Consider the following 16,238-nt stretch of genomic DNA (forward strand, 5'->3'; position numbering starts at 1 on the left):
TGCTTTCTGGAGGAGAAGAATGGCACTGGAGGCCTGAGGTACCAAGAACGCTGCTTGGGGTCCCTGAGTACCTAGGGATGCTGAGTGGCGGTGGCCCAGGTCCTGGAATGGGAAGTTGAGCCTGATGGAATAAGGTCAGAGACACTATGCAAATCCCCATGCAAATGAGTAGTAGTGAGTCATTACCGATCATGAAGCAAGGCTCAGGCTTGGGTTCCAGAACTGGCCCCACTAATGACCATGACATTGACCTTGGGCCAGTGGCCACTCAGTAACCAGAAGCAAGACCTCAAGCCTTGGGTCTGACAGGCATTCCAGGTGTGTGAGGAGATTGGGGTGGCTGAAGCTCTGCTGCCAGGGCCTTGTGTGCCCCACCTGGCACCTGCCTCAGCTGACCACGAGCCTCTATCACCCCTTGGCCATCTGTTGTGGGGGTTACTGTTTAGAAAGCACCTCTGTCTTCATCAGCCCCTCTCCACTCTCTTCTGGCCTCCACATTGCCTTCCCCCTCAAGATGAAGGACAGTGAACCCAACCGGCCATCTCTTCTGTTACCTCTCCAGAGAATCATAGCCCTGCTCTCCCTTCCTTTGGGCCTCTCTAAAGAGCACAGGAACCAAATTTCTGGGCTGTAAGGGCACTTGGGTACCTAGTCCACTCCACCCACCCACTGTACTGGCCGGTGAGGTGAAGCCTGGAGGGAGGAGGAGGCAGTGACTTATTCAAGGTCACACAGTGAGTTGGGGCCAGAGTAGGGACTAGACCCAGGCATCCTGAATCCCTCCCGGACCCCCATATTTCCCCGGGCTATTCTTTGCTCTACTTCACCCACCTCTTTTCTACTAGGACTCAATCTTCTCTTGCCCCCAAATTCTTCCTGAGATCAAGCTGGGTGGCTCTAGGAACTTGCGGGGGTTGGGAGGGGTTCCTAGGAGCCAGTCCAGAGGCCTGAGGGGAAGGCCAGAGCCTGGGGTGGGAGGTGTTGGAGCCTGGCTGGGGGGCTGGCTGCTCCCTCTGTAGGGAGGCAAACAACCTCACAGCTGCTACAGGAAGGATGAGAGCTAGACTACAGGAAGGACAAGCTGGGGTGGGGAAGCAGTAGAGGAGGCTCAGGAGCCAGACCCTCACTGGAGAGGCATCTCCTGGGCAGAGAACAGGATGACCCCGTCCCAGGAGATTTGCCAAGGAGAAGAGGGCGGGAAGCCTAGGGTGGGGCTCGAGAGAGTTGTCCAGCGGAAGCTGGAGGGAGGGCTCCCAGCCCTGCTCCCCACACTGGTGCTCCTCTTGGCACCTCAATTCCTGTTCCTTAAGCTGAGGCTGCGGTGCCTGCCTCCACTTGTGTTCCTAGGGTGCCTGGGGCCCAAGACCACCCCTGCCCCAGGTTCAGCTTTCCTGGACTGGTCCTTCCCTCCCTCCCCCCAGCCTGACAGCCCGCCCCCAGGTCCCTTGTCGGTGAGTTAAAATTAGCTCAGTGCCCAGGCTAAAAATAGCCCCTGCCCAACCCTGAGGCTGCTGGGCTGGGGGAGGGGAGTCCCCGAGGGAGGGGAAGATGGTGGGAACCAGGGGTTTGAGAAGTGAGCCTGCCAACAGAACTTCGAAGGGAGGAGGATCAGGGATGGGGACCTGCCTGCGCCTTTGAGAGCAGACCCCAGAAGAACTCTGGGGTGAATGAAAAGAGGCTGCCATGGGGGAGGGGGCAGAGAGAATGGAGTGGAAGAAGGAGCCGGGGAACAGTGGGTGGGGACCAGGCTGGGGAGGGGGGTTAGTGTGAGACTCCAGCACTGCCTTCGCTCAGACTTCGGAGGGGTGATGCCCCCACTTCGGGGCCAGTACAGTGTTTGTGAAGGAACGGCTCCCTGTGTGTACCCCAGGGCCCTCTTGCCTGGGCCCCATCCTTCTGTGTTTGGGGGGTAGTTGCTGAGTTCACCTTCCCACCCCGTCTTCCAGAGCTCCTCAGCGTCTGTCTTTGCTTAGAGGGAAGAGGTCCGAGGGCTGTGCTTCAGAGAGTGACTAGGAAGGTTGTGAGCCGTGGGGGTGGGCTGGGAGTGGGGGCCGTTCCCAGGGGATTAAGAGGCCCTAGGCCTGTGCTCACCTCTGCCAGCTCTCGGGGCCTGCCCTCAGGCTTGGGGAGATGCTCCATCCCAGGCCCAGTCCAGGTCCCCAAGGGCCCCTTGCCTCTCCTTGCCCTCGCCCTAGATGGGACCTGGCCTTCCCTTGTCTCTCTTGGCTGGACTGCAAGTTTTCAGAGGGCAGGGTTGGTGTCCTGTCAGGTTACGCCCACGCCCGGCCTAGCCTCAGGGTTCTGCGAGCAGCTGTTGCACCTGTCTCTTGTTCTCTACCTGTTTCTCTCTGAATCTTTGTCTCTGTCTGGTCTCTCTCTCTCCCTCTCATCTGACCCTTTCCTTGTCCGTCTCTGCCTCTGCCCCACACTCTGCCTTCCTCTTGGCCTCTCTGCCTCTTTTCTCTGTCTCTTTTCCTGCGTTTGTGTGTCTGTCCCCCTCTGCCACCCCCCTCATGTCTGCCTCACCCACGCCTCCTCCCTCGTTAGTGAGCAGACTGCTTGAGGCCGCCTGACTGTGGGGGTGACAGGTGGATTGGATTGTCACCCCCTCCCCCAGCGCCTGCTGCTTATTTCATGCCCTGCAGCCCAGCCAGGGGGAAGGGGCGGGAGGAGGGATGACAGCTGTCTCCAGCGCCTCCTGCCTTCTCCTCCAGTCCACAGCCTGCAGCCTGGAGCAGCCTGGGAGGGAGGGATGAAGGGCTGCTTAATGAGAGATGCCTTTCTCACTGTGTGGAAGAGCAGGGTTGAAGCCCCGTTGCTCTGTGATGGGGGGCTGCTCACTCAGCCTCTCTGGGCATCTGCTCCATTTTGGCCTGTGCTGGTATGGCAGCTCTGAAAGCAGATGCCCTGCAGTTCCTCTGAGCCTCTGGGACAGAAGGTGGATATGGGTGGGAGGGTGCAGGGGAGAAGGGTGGTCGGTACTGCCCTGCCTACAGCCGGAAAGGGGGTGGAGGCCAGCCATTGGAAGGCATGGCTCCTGCACCTCCCCAGGAAGGGCCGCCCTGCTGCAGCTGCAGCTCCAGGAGGCCGCCCTGACCTCTCCCCCCAACTCTCCCCACTGGCCCCAGGCCACCCTCACACAGGAACTGAGATAGCATCATTCTGAAACCCGAGAATGGTTTGAATATTGCTCAGGTACCAAGAGGTGTTACATTGGGGGAGGCAGGGGCCTGTTTCTTCTCCTTTACCCCCTCTAAACCAAGACCCCTTTAGGGTACCTTTGGTATATTATTTGTACCTCGTTTACATGTAAATATGACCCACAGGTTCCGGTTGGGTCTGTAGCCCTGCTTGGAACAATAGCTGTCCAGGGGGATCCTTCTGGATCTCCCCAGCTCTGGTTCCCTCAGCCCTTCCTTGTCAAGGGTGTTTTCTGATGAGCCTCCTACCCTGCGTCCTCTCTGCTCTCCATTTGCTGAGGCTTCTCTGCAACCACCCTTCTCTGCAGAAAGTGGGCCTGAGCCTGGCTCTCTGGGGCTCAGCCCAGCTGCCATCCTCCCTCCCTCTTTGCTCATTCTGTCTCCATCGTTGTCATCGTTGTAGAAGGCCCTGCCTCTGCCTGCCCCCAAGCCCCACCCCCCAGGAGGGCCACCCTGCCCAACCCTGTCCTGCCAGCACTGCCCTGAGTGGGTGAATCAGAAGCAGCCAGAGCCTTCGAGGGGGTACTTTTGGTGACACAGATGCTGCCAGCCCAAGGAGTCATAGCTGTGGCCTGAGGTCAGGATTGGGTGGGTCCTGGGGCCTTCAGGATGGCCATCCTGACCAACCCCCTGTCTCCATGGCAGCCCTAAACCCTCCCAAGCCCTGGGCTCCAGGAGAAGCAGCCAAAAGCCAGGTCATCTGGGAGGGCTTCCTAGAGGAGGAGCAGGCTGGAAAGGAGAAGAGGAATGGGGCCAGGCCAGGGAGAAAAGGCTCACATCTGGAGAACAGATGCCCAGGCCTCTGGCTCCTGGCAGTTGGTTAGGTAATTAGGCAGAGGGCTAATTAAGGAGGTCCAGGTGTTCATTAAAACCTCCCTAATTGAGCAGGAGGGAAGCTTGGACAAGATAGGCCTCCTTACTTTGGATAGGGTCAGTTTAGGGTCCTTTGTGCCCATCCAGGCCCCAGCTACTCCTTCCAAAGTCAAGGCTAAGTTCATGTTCTTGCCCCAGGGCTTTCAAACACTGCAACAATGTAGAATGGATAGCAGAAGGGGAAAGAGATTAGTCCAGACTGAGCCTTCTTTGTTGGAGGGCTCCTGGTTAGATTGGAGGAAGGACTGCCCAAGGCAGGGCACCTCCTCCGGTGGCAGTGTTGGCACAGGTAGGAGCAGCAGTGGGGAAGGGGCCCTGGGAACGTGGAGTTAGGAAAAGTGCTTTGGGCAACCTCGGCAGAGACTTGGGAAAGATGGGGCCTAGATTTTTTTAATCCTGACTTCCCTCTGTCAGAGGATGCTCAGTGGGCCTCTATGGCTTCCCTATCTTCTCAGCCCTGATCCCTCTCCCATCCCAGCTCCCCCAGCATGAGGCGGGGGTGTGGGGGGGCGGTGTAGGAGATCAGCCAGGGAGCTGGTTGCCAGGCGACAGTTGCCTAAGCAACCCCATCCTCTCCATCTCCATGTGCTCAGGGCTGCTCCTTAGAAGACTTCAGAGTCTCACCCTCTGTACCAGCCAACTCGAGGGTAGGGAGGGTTGAGGACTGAAGTAGCAGCAGTGTTTAGAGGGTAGGTGGTATCCAAATGGACAAGCTTCAGGGGCATCTGGGAGAGGAAGTGTTCTATCTCCACAGAGGACAGAGTGAGAGGAGCTGGTCCTGCAGCAGGACTGATTCAAGTTAGACAACAAGAAGGACTTCTTACAGGGTCTCAACAATGAAACAATCATTTTTTCCTTTCAACAGACATTTCCTGAGGTCTTTCTTACAGGGGACAGAGTGGTAAAAAAAAAAAAAATGTGGTTCCTGCCCTCAGGAAGCTTCATCTCATTGGGAACCAGGCATGTAATAGAAGCACAGAATTGTAATTATTTACAACTGTAAGTGCTAGAAAGAAAAGAACAGGATGCTCTGAGAGTACATAATTGGGAGAACCAAAGGAATGAGGTTGGATGGCAGGAATGACTTTCCTAAGGCTCATGAGAGTAGAGAGAGCGTTCTCTCCCAACTTGGAGGAGGAGGTGGTGTTGGCCATGAGCTGATAGAGCTTACAGCTCAGCAAGAATTCGCTTACGAAGGAAAGGTGGCCAGCGGGAGACGGTGAAATGGGAGAGGGAGGTAAGGCAGATGCTCTAAGCCAGGGGTGTGCAGCAGTGACTGCATTGATCAGTCTAGATGGGGGGGTGTCAAGGCCAGGCCTGTTTAAAAGCCCTCTTCTTAGCGCCCCCTTGCCCTCAGTGTGCCCTCCCCACCTTCCCTGCTGAGCCCATACCACTGCAGTTCCAGAAAGTACAGCCTTTGGATTGCACCGGGAAGCAGGGGAGCTGGAGTCCTTGGGCTGAGGCCTTTGTGCTAGGGGTTTGGCAGAGATGGAGGTCACAGGCAAGGAAAGAGGTGGCTGCTGAGCCACTCAGGGCTGGCAGGGCTGGCAGGGCTGGTGTTGGTGTTGTCCTAGGGAGTGTGTGAGGGGGGACAGTAGGAGGCCCAAGGAGCACCTTGAGGATAAGGAAGAGAGGAAGAGGATTCTGGGGTCCCTCTCTGGAGAGAGAGAGTGAGGGGTGGAGGGAGGGAGCACATTGTTTTCTGAAGGTATCTGGACAGAGCAGAAGCCTTCTTTCCACCGGGGCTAGGGGAAGCCCAGGGTACAGTCCTGGTAATGGGAAAGGGTAGGAAGGGGTATTCCTGGCTCCTCCCAAGTCCATAGATTCCCTGCCCTCCCTTCCCCCTTCCCTCCATGGCCAAGATGCCAAGGTTGAACTTTGGCATCTACTGTGGTACCTTGGGGGCCACAGTTGAGTGGAGCTGAAAAGGCTCCAGGGAAGCTGAGCAGCCATTGGAAATGGGGGCTGGGGAGGGGGTTCATAATTACAGATATCTGTCATCAAACACCCCAGTGACCCCTCTGCCTGGGTTAGAGGGGAGGTCAAGACAGAGGCTCCCTGGATACCTCTGCCCAGGAGAGGTGAGAGCCCACCTTCCTGGACTCTGCAGTGGGGTCTCTGGAAGGGGCTGTGTGGAGGGGGCGTTCTAGAGGGGAGGGCTAGACTTCTGAGGGCCACACTCCTCCCAGGACCCAATCAGAGTGGCTTTAGAAAGCTTGGGCTCCATGCTCACTGCCCTCCACCATCTCCCAGGAGGCTCTACCTCTGGAATCACAGAGCTAGAGGGGTCCTGGGGTCATCTCATGCCTCCATCCCACCCTGAGCCCTTCCAGTCCCCGAGGGCTCACCCACCCTCTTTGGGCACTGTCCACCCCTGAGACTGCATACCTTTTCTGGCCCAGGCTGGGCTCCCACTCCTGGTCCCCCTCCCATCCTGGAGATGTACAGTGCGGAAGTGTTTCTTGTCCTGGCTCGGTAGTCTGTGTGATTGGTTTACAGGTGTTCTGGGATGGGGATCCCTCTGCCTGGTGCCTGCGTCCCCTGGCTGCCAGTGGCCTCCTTGGTTTATCAGTAGGCTCTGTGTTTTCTCTCTGTGCTTCAAGGTGGACAGGGTTGGGAAGCACTACTCTGACTGAACTTGGGTTCTAGACCTGGCCCATTCCTCTAGAGCAGGAGTCGGCAAACTGTGACCCAGGGGCCAGATCTGACCCGTGCCTGCTCTTCTAAATCTAGTTTTATTGGGGCACAGCCGTCCTCGTTTGTTTATGTGTTGTCTACAGTTGCTTTGATGCTGCACTGGCAGAGTCAAGTAGTTACAACAGAGACTGTATGGCCTGCAAAGCCTGAAATAGTTATTATTTGGCCCTTTACAGAAAAAATTTACAGATCTCTGGTCGGGGGGGGTGGTTTATTTATTTTGTTTATTTAAAACAGCAGAACCGTTCCTTCAAACAAAAATTTTAGGCTGAGGCTGAGTAAAGGATTGGTGTGGAGGAGCCCTGGTTGAGGGGATGGGGTCCTGCAGCCCCAGCCCCACTCTGGGACGCCAGGCTCCAGGGTTCCGTGAGCCGAGTATGAGTACCACTGCTCTAGACCTGCTCTGCTATGTTCTTGAGCTAGGGGCCCCAGAGCACTCCCATCCTGGCACCAGGTACACTGTACTAGCTGTTCAGAGCCTTGGCAGGTGTTCACTCAGCACATTCTCTGCACCACGCTCCAGAACGGGAAGCACCATTCTAGGCCAGAGGGGCAGCTGGTGAACCCAGATGTCTCTACTCTGGGCAGGCGCTGGGGAGAAGGGGGCGGGGGGTATTCTCTAAGACCCAGACCCTCTGAAGCCAGGGAGCTCCTGGTACTCTGACCTAGGACCTGAGGGCAGGAGTGATAGTGTGAGTCCTGGGCCCTGAGTGTGAGTTCCAACTTGTGCCTGGCTGTGGCATGCCATTGCCTCAGGTTACCACCATTTCCTCACTTTGAGGATGGGGCTCAGATGCCGCTAGCCCCTCAGAGGGATGCTGTGAGCCTGGCCCGTGTGGTCAAGGAGCAGGCTGAGGGTTGCCAGGTCTGACAGTCCTCTCGTGACCACCCCCTCCCAGGAGGCTGTACAGAAGGTGTCCTGCAGACCATGAACTGAGCGCTGGTCCCAGACCGTTCATGAGCACAGTGTAAGGCGTGCCGAGACCCACCACCCAGCGATCCCCTCCCCTCCCTGGCACTGAGGATCCCCGGAGAAGATGGGGAGGAAAAAGATTCAGATCCAGCGAATCACTGATGAGCGGAACCGACAGGTGAGGAGGTCTTGGAGCCACACAGAGTGGGTGAGGGCAGGGAGCTGGCCTCTGCCTCCGTTCCGTCCAGCCACTCCAAGAGGGTTTCCTGGAAGAAGGGGGCTGTGGAGGCCATTATGGAAGGGGAAAGGCTGAGTTGAGAGAAGAGGAGCCTCGCCTCCCTGCAGCTCTCAGAACCCTGTGTCCCAGAACCCTGAGGCTCATCTGTTGCTGCAGCCACATGGACCTGTGCCCCTCCCCAGGAGCTGCATGCAAGCTGCAGGCCGCACCAGGGCTGCCCCCTTTCCGAGATGAATCCTTCCCCTCTTCCTCCTTCAAGGGAAGAGCCAGGGAGCCCTTCTCTTCTCCTTCCCTGACCTCTTTATAGCCCCCAGCACAGAGGTGTGGAGTTCTGTCCATCTAAATCCTCTCCCTTCAGTGAGTTGACTCTGGGCTATGTCTTGGCCATGTGTTGGCAGAGAGGTCCTGGCCTGTTCATTCCCCAGACCAGGGGCTCCTTAGATCAGGGCTGTGTCACCCTGAGAATGGGGCCTCCCAAGGCAGGGGCTCTTTCCAGCTGCCTGTAGGCTGGGACTCCTGGGCAGGCCTTGACTGAGCCAGACCTGACTGCCCACCTACAGGTGACATTCACTAAGCGGAAGTTCGGGCTGATGAAGAAGGCCTATGAGCTGAGCGTGCTATGCGACTGCGAGATCGCGCTCATCATCTTCAACCACTCCAACAAGCTGTTCCAGTACGCCAGCACCGACATGGACAAGGTGCTGCTCAAGTATACAGAGTACAACGAGCCGCACGAGAGCCGCACCAACGCCGACATCATCGAGGTGGGCCCACATACCCAGACCCCACCCCCTGCCTGCAACTGCACATCACATGCCCACGCAGCACGTACACACGGACCTGCCCGAGCACATGCCTGTGTACACCGGCCCCTCATAGCCCCTCACCTGCGTGCACACACGTATAAACCCACATCCTCTCACACAAACCCCGGCCCAGGGAGGAAGGAGGGGCAGCAAGTAGATGTCAGGTGGGGCTGCCCACCCAGCCCACTCCCACTGTAGCCCTCTCAGAGAGCCTTTCTGAATGTGTGTCAGGCGTGACATGACGGCTCTCTGCTCTGTCTTCTTTCACACTCTCTCTTTCTCTCTCTGTTTCCCCCTTCTCCATCTTGTGGTCTGCTCCTGCATCCGACTCTTTTTCTTTGTCTCCATCTCTCCTGCTCTGTCTCTGTCCCTTTGTGGGTCCCTATGGCTCAACTTTCTGTTTCAGAGAGCTGACATTGTGAACTGTTGAAGGACATGGCCTTTGGGACCCAGCTCTGGCCTTTCCTGACCACGTGGCCTTGGGCAGGTGGTTTTGCCTCCTCGAGCCTTGGTGCCCACCTCCGCCAAATGGGGCCACTGCCTGCTTTGAAGGGTGTTGTGTGAACTGAATGAGACAGCCCTGTTCCTGCTTTGCCCACTGAGGTCCATGTGCTTTGGGGGTACATAACTTTTGCTGATGAAGAGGGTGTCCGGAAGCCCCAGGCCTGCCTTCCTGGAGTGAGGCTTTAACTCAAAGATTTGGAGGAAATTCCTTTATTTTTTTATATTAGAGAAAACAGACTTATTCTGGGCTAGAATGTAAAATTTGCATTCATTTTATAGACAAAACAAGTATCTGTGAAGCTGTTTTGAGCATGGAGAGGGCAGCTTTGGGGTCTCCTCCAGACCCAGCAGGTGTGCCCTGCCTTGTGTGGACGCATGCACACATGTGAGAAGCGCTGGCCTCTGGGCAGGGACAGCGTGCGGGCTGGTAGAGTGGGGACTCAAGTGCCCGTTCCCTCTTTTCCTTTCTCCCTCTGATTCCTCTCCCTCTCTTCTCTTTCTCTCTTTCTCTCTCCCCTATTTCTCTCTCCCTCTGTTTCTCTCTTCTTCTAAGGAGAACCCAGGAATTGAGCTGGGCAAAGCCAGTGTTGAATATTTTCCCCTGGGGAAGTCTCCGTGCCTCTGGCTGGCACTTGCCCAAGAGTGGTCAGTCCGGGGCTGGCCCAGGGCACCAGCCCCTCAACCCATGCCCCAGAGAGCCCCCTCCCCACATATCACCTTGGAAGCACGTGTGTCTGTGCCAAGTGCCTTCTCTGAGTTAGGCCCACCTTGCACATGACCCCTGTGTTCTGATGCCTCCCCCACCAACCACATCTTCACATAGTGCCCCAGGAGGGGAGGGGCACACTGAGGGAGGGGGCTGGGGAGATGCTGGGAACCCTGAGGAAAGAGGTTGGGGAAAAGTAGGAGGGTCTTAGGCAAGGGCTGGAAGGAGCTCTGGGGAGGCGGGCGGGGGAGGACCCTCACCCCCCGCTGACGGTAGTGGTGCGGTTACAGACCCTGAGGAAGAAGGGCTTCAACGGCTGCGACAGCCCAGAGCCCGACGGGGAGGACTCGCTGGAACAGAGCCCCCTGCTGGAGGACAAGTACCGGCGCGCCAGCGAGGAGCTCGACGGGCTCTTCCGGCGCTATGGGGTGAGCCCCACTCACTCTCTCTCTGTTGGCCCCCCTCCCGGCCCCTTCCCCCCAGGCGCTGCACAAGAAGCACAGGGAATGTGAGAGCCCTGAGGTGGACGAGGTGTTTGCCCTGACCCCCCAGACGGAGGAGAAATATAAAAAGATAGACGAGGAGTTTGATAAAATGATGCAGAGTTATAGACTGGCCGTGAGTAGTCGCATGGAGGAGAGCCTCCCTGTGCTGCATGGTGTGGCTTCGCGCCCCGGCCCGGCCCGGCCCGGCCCTCGGCTGCCTCTGATGGGTGTTCCGCTCTGAGCCATGCTGGGGCTATTGGTGACCACTGAGGAACCTCTGACCTTGGTCATAATAAACTTGTGACACTTGCTGAGACTCATCTTGGATGAAGCATAGGCCGGGAGAGGCTTGGGCTATTCCCCTCACCAGCAAGAAGTGTGTAGATGACTTGAGATCCTTAGATGAGAGGAAAGTAGAGAATGTGCTCTTTGTCTGGATCTTTTTTGGGGAGAGGGCCCCTTGGGCCTGCTTTGACATCCCCAGCCTAATATACTCTAGCATTATTTAGGGGAAGCAGAGATTGCTAAAGGGGAAGGCAGTGAGGTGGGGTGAGCACCCTTTGCAGCAGGCTGGATGGATGAGAGACTGCAAGTGAAATGACGTCTTGACCCATGGTGCAGGCCTTTAACAGCTGTGTGTGTGAATTTGGGTCTGTACTCAGGGCCTCTAACCTGCTCCCTGTGTCCTGCCTGGCTGAGGACTAACCCACCTCCACTAGGGGGGTTCCAGGCCCTGTCTGCAGTGAACAGAGCCTTGTTCTCCTTCTCTGGGCCAGAACTGGATCCCAAAGCCTTCCCACCAACGGACTTCCTTGGTGGGAGTGGCAGGCAGGACTCCAAGAGGGCCCAGAGCAGAGAGATGGAGCTGCCGGCCCTAGGATGCACAGCCTAGAGACTAGAAGAACCCTTGCCTGCCCTCTCAGGCAAAGTGGGTCCAGGGTAGGAGATCACCCTGGCCTGACCCTGCCTCTCTGTTTTCTATCTAGTCAGCTGTCCCGGCCCCCAACTTTGCCATGCCCGTCACGGTGCCCGTGTCCAATCAGAGCTCACTGCAGTTCAGCAATCCCAGCGGCTCCCTGGTCACCCCTTCCCTGGTGACGTCATCCCTCACGGACCCACGGCTCCTGTCTCCCCAGCAGCCAGCACTACAGAGGAACAGTGTATCTCCCGGCCTGCCCCAGCGGCCAGCCAGTGCGGGTGAGTGGGCTGGGAGGTGAGTAAGTGAGGGAGAAATGAGGTGTGATGGAGACTCAGGGACCCATTTTCAACAGTGTATTTCCCTTCACCTGCCTCAGCAGTCTCCCGTTTATGTGGCTCCTGAGGGAAGGAACTGAGATTCCTCCCTCTGTTCAGTCCCCAAGACTCACTCTGGAAGGGGGCCTCCTGTCAGCTCGTCATGGTTCTGTTCTCTCTTCAGGGGCCATGCTGGGAGGGGACCTCACCAGTGCTAACGGAGCCTGCCCCAGCCCTGTCGGTGAGTGCAGCCGCCCTGCCTGGGGGTGGGGTGGGATCTGCCTGCTCAGTGGCCTCAGGGGCCAGGGAGCAAGAAGGATCTGGATTAGAGGAGAGGAAGATCCCAGGGCCTGAATTGGATGTAGAGTCTGAGGATTTTTAAGCCCCAGCATTTTCTTGTCTGTGGCGTGATTGGTGTGGATGATCAGCAGAGATGGAGGCTCAGGGAATTCTGGGCAAGTGGTGAGAAGGGACCAACAATTCTAGTTGGAGGAGAAGACCCAGGTTTTTCCAGTTGAATGAGGGCGTCTGGGTGGGATCTGGAGGGTGTGAGTATCTGGCATTGCTGACAGACAGTAGGCACAGACTCACACACAGGCAGACATCCTCACTCTTGTGGAAATATCCAGACATTAGATGTGAACTTGTGAGCACACATCTATAAGCCACAGAAGAAAGGCTGCTTTCCCTGCATCCCCCCACCCCCACAGCTGACAGCCCCCTCCTGCCCTGTGCCGTTGTCCGGCTGGTGACTATGACTTCGAATGTCACCATTGACGTCACCCTGACATTCCTGCCATTCCCAGAGTGATCCGGGAATTGGGATGGAGGTGCCACACACTTCCAGGGCAACAGTGTACTCTCAGGGGACAGAGCAAGGTGACACTTCTGACTGTGGTCACCCCCACATCTCTGGGCTTTAGAATCCCCCAGCTTAGCCCTACACACCATATAATACCCCTTTGGCAGTAGTTGTGTACTGGGGTCAGGAAATGGGGGAATGGGTGAATACCCCTCCCTCTGGAAGGAGAGGGCCAGAGAAGTGCCTTCAGATCTTAAGGGAACAATGATACTTGTGGGCCCTGAAGTCCAGCACGTGGAAGGCTTTGTGGCCCTGGACAAGTCATTACATCTCTGCCAACCAGGCCTCAAGTTTTCTCTTCTGTAATAGGGCTAATGATACACGTCCTGTCCGTTTTGCAGGATAAATAAGATAATATGTGTGTGAAAGCCCTGTGTAGATTGTGGAGTGTGGAACAAATGTAAAAGATAGTCATTATGCTTGTTATTTCCAGTCTAATTATGGTGGTGGCTATGTTAATCAGTCCCCCAGTGCCGGTAACGACACCACCACCAGCGCATGGCTCCTCTGCCCCAGAGCTGTGGGTGTCTCGTCATGTGCTCGTCTGCATCACAGCATCCCCAGCTCATGGCGAAGGGAGTAGTCAGTGGTTGATTTGCCCTGGTGACCAGGATTCTCATCGAAGTCTAAATTCCAGGCCACCATCCCTCCTCCAACCTAGGTCACTGTGGGCCCAGTTTGGGGCAGCTTGTGGGATCAGAAGGTGCCGGATTTCCTGTCCGTGGAGACCAAAGAAGAGAAAAGGCAGGGAGAGGCTTGGCTGCGGAAGAGCCTCTTGGCCATTGCGGTTTCCATTTCCAGTTCTTCCTACAATCTCAGAGCTCTGCCACCCAGCCTCATCACGTGTAGTTTGGAGGCAGGGGGATAAACCCAGTGATTTGGGAGTAAGGCATCTTCTCCCCTTTCTCCAAGACAGGACGGTTTTAGGGGAGAATCAGAGAGCTCAGCACCCACTCAAAGCCTGCGCATGGCTTTGTGAGGTTCTTGGTGATAGAAGTCCTGGCTTGGGGGCAGTTAACAGGGCTGAGGGGTGGGTCCATGTTTTCCCTTCTACCCTCATCTCTTCTCCAGGGAATGGCTACGTTAGTGCTCGGGCTTCCCCTGGCCTCCTCCCTGTGGCTAATGGCAACAGCCTAAACAAGGTCATCCCTGCCAAGTCTCCGCCCCCACCCACCCACAGCGCCCAGCTTGGAGCCCCAAGCCGCAAGCCTGACCTGAGGGTCATCACTTCCCAGGGAGGGAAGGGGTTGATGCATCACTTGGTGAGTGGATGTTGGGAGAAGGGGCAGCGGTGGGGCATGGGAGGGTGGCGAGGGAGGAGAGAGCCGGCTCCAGCAGGAGGGATGAAGGTTAACCAGCAGTTAGGACTTCCTAAGAGAGCATGGAAGCATGGCTTTTCATGAGCTCTTGCTTCTCAGAGGGCCATACAAGAGGTTGGAACACAGAAGCACCAGCTTCAAGGGCAGTAAAAGGGACAGGAGGTGGGAGAGAAGGTTCTGTGATGGGGAGGATGATAGGAAGGATTTGCCATTACAGCAGAGGGATGGGAATTAGACTGTGAGGATTTCCTAACCGATGGACATTGGGATGTGGCATTTTCTGGAAATCAGTCAAGACAGTGAAGAGCTCTGTCCTAGGCTGGTGAGAGCCATCCTGCTCCTCTGCAAAGAGGTAGATGGGATGGCTGTGAGGGCAGGGGTTTGAGGGGAGGGCAGAGGCTAGAGACTGAACCATCCCCTTGGTTTTGTTTCTGCTCCCAGACTGAGGACCATTTAGATCTGGTAAGTGAGGCTATGAGATGTTTGCTGTGGCTTTGAATTCTGGGTCAACCCATTGCTCTCCGGTCGCCCAGCATGGAGTATGTGTGTGCCCTAGTCCTTTCGCCTGTGTGTGTAGTGTGTGTTGTTTGTTTGGTTATTTGCCAAGAGCTGCGCTCAGTGCCAGGTGGCACACACAGGTGAATGGGGTGGGATGAGGGATTAGACATGCATGTGTGTGTATCTGTTTGTACATGGATGTCTTTATGTGATGTTACATTCATGCAGACACACCGTTGTGTGTGTTTATGTGTGTGTGCAAGGGGAGTGGGCCAGCCCCACGTTTCAGAGGTCCCATCTCCATGGGTCCCAAGATACCTGGGTTAAGGCTCTTGGACCAGGGGCTGGACCACACTTGCCCTCTGACTCCATTCCGGCCTACCGAGCATTCTTGGAACCCAAGACAGGGACCTCCTTAGGAGGGCTGCCAGGTGGACAGTAAAATCAGTTTTCTAGGGGAAGCTGAGGCCCAAGGAAAGGCCAGAGTTGTCCTTGGTGGGGGGGCTTCCCCACCTCCCCCCATCTCCTTGTGCTCCCTCCTGCACACAGCCCATCTCACAGGCAATCAGAGACAGACACAGCCACTCTTCTCTCTCACACACACACTTGCATACTCACCCTCAGCCAAGAGTGGGGTGGGGGCTCCTCCTCCCCAACTCCCTGACGGGAGGCCAGAGAGGCTGGAAAAGGCAGGCAGGCTTTGGCGGCCAACACGGCGGCAGTTTCGGCCCCAGCGTGGAGCTAGAATAAACAAGTGACTCAGCGGCAGATGGAGCTGACAGCCCCACACACGTGTGTGCATACACGCAGGCACACGCCACGCCAGGCCCCGCATTCCCCTCACAGATGCCAGCACACTTCTACCAGGGCGTGTGCTGCAGTGTGATGGATGGGGAGTAGGCTCCAGAGGGACTAGCCGGGAGAAGAATGATGTGTCTCCCTTCTCTCACTCTGCCCTAGGAGACAGGCCCAGGGTTGGTGTTGGGGCCACAGGGCCAGCATACATGCCTTCCTCTTTGCTTGGGTGTAGGTGCGAATGGATCTGTGTGTGCATGTTTCTCTCCATGGCTCTCAGTGTCTCTGTGAATGCGCCAGCGTGTGTTTGGGTGTTTATGGGGGGCCTCCATGCTGAGGCATCCCACCTGAGCCTTGGGATTCAGGCACTCCAGCCTGGCCTTGGAATGGAGGGCCAGGATAAAGCAGCCCACCCATCTTCCACCTCTTGACAGACAGTTTTCTCCTGCAGAACAACGCCCAGCGCCTTGGGGTCTCCCAGTCTACCCACTCGCTCACCACCCCAGTGGTTTCCGTGGCAACACCAAGTTTACTCAGCCAGGGCCTCCCCTTTTCTTCCATGCCCACCGCCTACAACACAGGTGAGTGTTCGTGTGATAAGTAGCTGTGTGCGCTTGGCCTTGGGGCAGGGCTGGGACCAGAGAGGGAACATGAGATATTCTCTGGGGGATGCTGCAGTCTGAGGAAGGCCGCGGATTTGGGGAGCCCCCTCCTGATTAAGGTTGCCAGATTTAGCGAACAGAAACATGGACTGCCCACTTAAATTTGAATTTCAGATAAAACAGTGACTAATTTTTTAGTAGAAGTATGTCTCAAAGACATAGTTCTGCTAAAGTATGTCCCAAAGATATACTTAGGCTAAAAAAATCAATCCTTGTTTTGTTTGAAATTCAAATTTAACCAGGAATCTGTTATTTTTAATACAGGACTTAATGGAGAAAGGAGGCTGTGTCCTTAGGGTCCTCTCCCATCTGAGGAGGAGCCAAGCCAGAGATGGGCTGCATAGATGATTCAGGCCCACCAGCGTTGGGGAGTGGGGAGGGGGACATGGTCAGTTCAGCAAGGCGTCCTGGAGGAGGAGAATGAAGGAATGAGGAAGAGAAGAGACG

The 16,238-nt window shown here is 56.4% G+C and overlaps 1 protein-coding gene across 7 annotated transcripts in view; it reads left to right on the forward strand.

Moving 5' to 3' along the window:
• MEF2D (myocyte enhancer factor 2D) overlaps window positions 1-16,238 on the forward strand; it is a 33,198-nt gene that overhangs the window by 8,777 nt on the left and 8,183 nt on the right. For 2 of the 7 annotated variants that reach the window (XM_023640998.2, XM_070267030.1), the window contains exons 2-9: window positions 7,670-7,861; window positions 8,482-8,685; window positions 10,228-10,365; window positions 11,409-11,619; window positions 11,840-11,896; window positions 13,589-13,779; window positions 14,278-14,298; window positions 15,581-15,710. In XM_023640998.2, the coding sequence (XP_023496766.1) occupies window positions 7,808-7,861; window positions 8,482-8,685; window positions 10,228-10,365; window positions 11,409-11,619; window positions 11,840-11,896; window positions 13,589-13,779; window positions 14,278-14,298; window positions 15,581-15,710 (1,006 nt within the window). In that variant the 5' untranslated portion in view covers window positions 7,670-7,807. Of the gene's footprint in view, window positions 1-7,669; window positions 7,862-8,481; window positions 8,686-10,227; window positions 10,366-10,420; window positions 10,556-11,408; window positions 11,620-11,839; window positions 11,897-13,588; window positions 13,780-14,277; window positions 14,299-15,580; window positions 15,711-16,238 lie in introns of all 7 variants that reach the window. The other 5 variants (XM_023641000.2, XM_070267031.1, XM_023641001.2 and 2 more) reach the window with 3 other exon arrangements.

Source organism: Equus caballus, chromosome 5 (genome assembly GCF_041296265.1).
Source record: "Equus caballus isolate H_3958 breed thoroughbred chromosome 5, TB-T2T, whole genome shotgun sequence".
In the NCBI taxonomy this organism is placed as follows: Eukaryota; Metazoa; Chordata; class Mammalia; order Perissodactyla; family Equidae; genus Equus; species Equus caballus.